The 4,242-nt window shown below is 42.5% G+C and overlaps 1 protein-coding gene across 1 annotated transcript; it reads right to left on the reverse strand.

Moving 5' to 3' along the window:
- Nucleotides 1-883: 883 nt before the first annotated feature.
- On the reverse strand, nucleotides 884-2,402 carry LOC100657200 (olfactory receptor 9Q1). The gene has a single exon (XM_010600924.3). The coding sequence runs from the start codon at nucleotides 2,400-2,402 to the stop codon at nucleotides 1,467-1,469; it is 936 nt and encodes a 311-aa protein (XP_010599226.2). The 3' UTR covers nucleotides 884-1,466.
- Between the last annotated feature and the right edge of the window lie 1,840 nt (nucleotides 2,403-4,242).

The raw sequence follows: 4,242 nt of genomic DNA on the forward strand, positions 1-4,242 counted from the left end.
TTTAAACCCTAAACCAAAAATATCCCCTGAAGTCTTCTTGAAATCAAACAATAGCTTAAGTAGGAAAAAAAAGTCTGCCTTGAGCATTATGCTCTTTTAAGAACTATCCGTATGTGATCAAATTGACAACAACAACTCAAAAGATAAGACAGGAACCTTAGGGGCCAGTAAGTTTATACTAATGAGGGAGGAACAACTCAGAAAAGGAGGATGAGAATGGTTGCACAACTCAATCAACTCAATGTAATCAATGTCACTGAACTGTACATGTAGAAACTATTGAATTGGTGTCTGTTTTGCTATATATATTCTCAACAACAACAACAAATAAACAAATAAATAAATACAATTTTTTTTTAAACTGACGATCAAGAACCAACAAACTTTGTGAGACTTTGGACAGGCTGGACTGTTGCAGAGCACAGGGACTACGTGCAGGCGAGGACACCTGTACGAAAAGCAGCAGTGCTCTGGATTCCTGAATACAAAAGCATTAAGAACGTAGTCATCATCTATGATACAGACATTGGAGATCCGATTATGGGCAGAAGGAATGGTATTACTTCACCAAATAGATTATCAGTCAAGAATGTGACAAGTGGGAGCTGAAGCAAATGGGAAAGAACTAAGAACAGGGCATATTTCCAGTGGTTATAGCAATTAACAGATGTGTTATTGTGTATGTTTTTTAGAGATTCTAGTAGGGAACCACAGAAGGGTCTGAAGAATACCTTGAGCGGGGTCACTTTATTAATCAGGCCAGTGAAGTCTCAAACTACCATAATTTGATCATTAAAATAAATGTAATCTAGGTATTGAATCCTAACTAATGATATACATTCTAACATGTGTGAGAGTGAAGGATACTAGTGCTGATGTCTACAACTCATTTTTAAGTGCTTATAAAAATTAGGTGGCTTGAAGGATGAACTGGAAAATGGATAGATGGATGATTATACATACATAATAAAGCAAATGCAAAGAAATATTAACAATCCCAGAATCCAGGCATGTGGTATAGGGGGTTCACTAAACATTATATTCAATCTTTCTGTACAATGAAAATCTTTCATTTAAAAAATTTGCAAAAAATATCAACTTGTTTTATAGCCACAGGCTGATGAGGTGTGCAACTGGATTGCACAGGATTTAATTTCAGATCTTTTTGTCTCTTGTCCAGTCTCTTCTCAGGTTGCCTCTTCTTTTTCTTCCTTCCTCTCTCTGGAGCTAAAGGCCTGGTTCTCTACAGTGGTTAAGAGCTCAGCTGCTAACCAAAAGGTCAGCAGTTTGAATCTACCCTATGGGGTAGTTCTACTCTGTCTTATAGGGTTGCTATGAGTCAGAATCAACTCAACATCAGTAGGTTCGATTTGGTTACCATGGCATATTCATTTAAATAATGAGTGCTCAGAATACTGGCATCACAAAGGAGGTGATTCTCAAAATTTTCACAAAGGTAGAGATGATTAGGACAACTTGGCTCTACTAAGAATTTTCCTCAGGGCTTCCTTCACCTCCATATTCCTCAGGCTATAGATGAATGGGTTCAACATAGGAATCACTGTTGTGTAGAACACAGACACCACCCGGTCCTCCTCTGGGGACTGGCCGGACTTACCTCTCAGATACATGAAGATGAGGGTGCCAAAGAAGAGTGACACGGTGGTGAGGTGAGAGGCACATGTAGAGAAGGTTTTGGCCCTTCCACCAGCTGAGGGGATCCTCATAATGGCCACAATGATGAACAGGTAGGACACCAAGATCATCACCATGCAAGCAGGAATGACAAAAATGGCGAACACAATAATTACCACCTCCTGGGCATAGCTGTCCCCACAGGTCAGCTTTAAGAGTGGTGGAAGGTCACAGAAAATGAAGTCGATCTCATTGGTCCCACAGAAGGAAAGAGTGAAAGTTGAGACTGTCCGCACTGAGGCACTGAAAAGGCCAGCAACATAAGCCCCAGCCACAAAACACAAACGGGCCTTCTGTGTCATGATGGTGGCATAAAGCAAAGGTTGGCACACAGCCACATAGCGGTCATAGGCCATAAGAGCCAGGAGGTAGCAGTCAATGGAACCAAAGAAGGTGAACAGGAAGAACTGAGCAGCACAGCGTGAGTAGGATAAAACTGCCCCATGTTCCAACAACATGGCCAACATCTGAGGAACAGTGACAGATGAGTAGCAGATGTCCATGAAGGAGAGGTGACTCAGAAGGAAGTACATTGGGGTGTGAAGCTGGCAATCCATGTGGATCAGGATAATCATCCCCAAGTTTCCCAACAAAATGATGAGATAGATAAAAACGAACAGAAAGAAGAGAGGGAGTCCCCATTCAGGACATTCTGTGAAGGCAATAAGGAGGAATTCAGTCACTAAGGTGAGGTTCTTCTCTGCCATTAAGCTGTTGGTACATGAGAAGGTAAGGATGAAAAGCAATTTAGGAAGATATAAATAGAAATTAACTGTATTTCTAGTTCACATTTATTTAACATGTAGTATTTTTTTATGGACAAAATTTTCAAAGTGTTGAAGAGCAAAGATGTCACCCTGAAGACTAAGGTGTGCCCGACCCAAGCCATGGTATTTTCAATCGCATCATATGCATGTGAAAGCTGGACAATGAATAAGGAGACCAAAGAAGAGTTGACGTCTTTGAATTGTGGTGTTGGAGAAGAATATTGAATATACCATGGACTGCCAAAAGAACGAACAAATCTGTCTTGGAAGAAGTACAGCCAGAATGCTCCTTAGAGGTAAGGATGGCGAGACTGCATCTTACATACTTTGGACACGTTGTCAGGAAGGATCAGCCCCTGGAGAAGGACATCATGCTTGGCAGAGTACAGGGTCAGTGGAAAAGAGGAAGACCCTCAACGAGGTGGATTGACACAGTAGCTGCAACAATGAGCTCAAGCATAACAACAATTGTAAGGATGGCGCAGGACTGGGCGGTGTTTCATTCTGTTGTGCATAGGGTTGCTCTGAGTCGGAACCGACTCGACAGCACTTAACAGCAACAACAACATGGACAAAATACGCCAGATACTATGTGGGCCTTCTCAGATTGTAGTTCCTACATTCAAGAGAATTCATAGAAGGTAAGACATGGAAAGCAGTGATATAGAATGTCAAGAAAACCAACACAGGTAAACATTTTCAGAACACAAGCTCATGTTCTCCCACCTTTATTTCTACCCAGCCTTTGGAAGTCAGATAACCATTCTGAGCCAAAATTTCCATATTGCTTCAGTAGGGGTTGATTCATGGGCTGAAGTCAATTCTGACTTATGGTGACCCCATGAGTTACAGAATAGAACTGCTCTATAAAATTTTTTTGGCTGTAATCATTATGGAAGCCATTCACCAGGTCTTTCTTCTGGGGAGCCACTGGGTGGGTTTGAACCACCAACCTTTAAGTTAACAGCTGATCACAAACCACTTGTGCCACCCAAGGACTTTCCAAGACCACGGCTCCTCCTTTACTTCAAACCCTCTTCATCTCTTGCCTGGATTAAAACAGCACCCACGTAACTCATCACTCTCGCTTCCTTCAGAGTTGTTTTTGCCAATTCTCGTTCCTCGCTGTGACTGCAGTGATATTCCTAAGACTCTAATTTGATCATGTCTGTTAAAAATCACGACATGGCACCCCATCTACAACAGGACATTATTTAGATTCCTTAGTATGTCAGGGAATCCCCCCCCACCCCGGGATCGCCCCGCTTCATTGCTCATGCTCCTTCCTAACTTCTCAATCCTCACACCCACAGTTGCACCTGCCTTCCCACATTTCTCTCCAAACCAAAAAACCAAACCAGTTACCACAGAGTCAATTCCAATTCATGACAACCACATGTGTGTCAGAGTAAAAATGTACTCAACAGGGTTTCAATGGTTGATTTTTCTCAAGTAGACCTCCAGGTCTTTCTTCCAAGGCACCTCTGTTGACTTGAACCAACAACCTTTCCATTAGTTTTCCCTCAGTTTTCACCACCCAGGGACTCCACCCTTCTCTCCAACCACACTAAATTATCTGCAGCTTCTCTAATTCTCCCATGTTCTCTCACATCTCTGTGCTTTCCATGTGCCACCCCTTCTACCTAGAACACATTAACTCTCCCATCTCTGGGGTCCTGCCTAACTCCCATGCCACCTTCAAACCTCAGCTCAGAAAGCACTTCCTACAAGAAGTCTCTCCTGAGCCTGCCTCCCCCACCAGGGTATGTGCCCATGGAAT

The sequence above is a fragment of the Loxodonta africana genome, chromosome 7 (assembly GCF_030014295.1).
Source record: "Loxodonta africana isolate mLoxAfr1 chromosome 7, mLoxAfr1.hap2, whole genome shotgun sequence".
NCBI classification, from domain to species: Eukaryota; Metazoa; Chordata; class Mammalia; order Proboscidea; family Elephantidae; genus Loxodonta; species Loxodonta africana.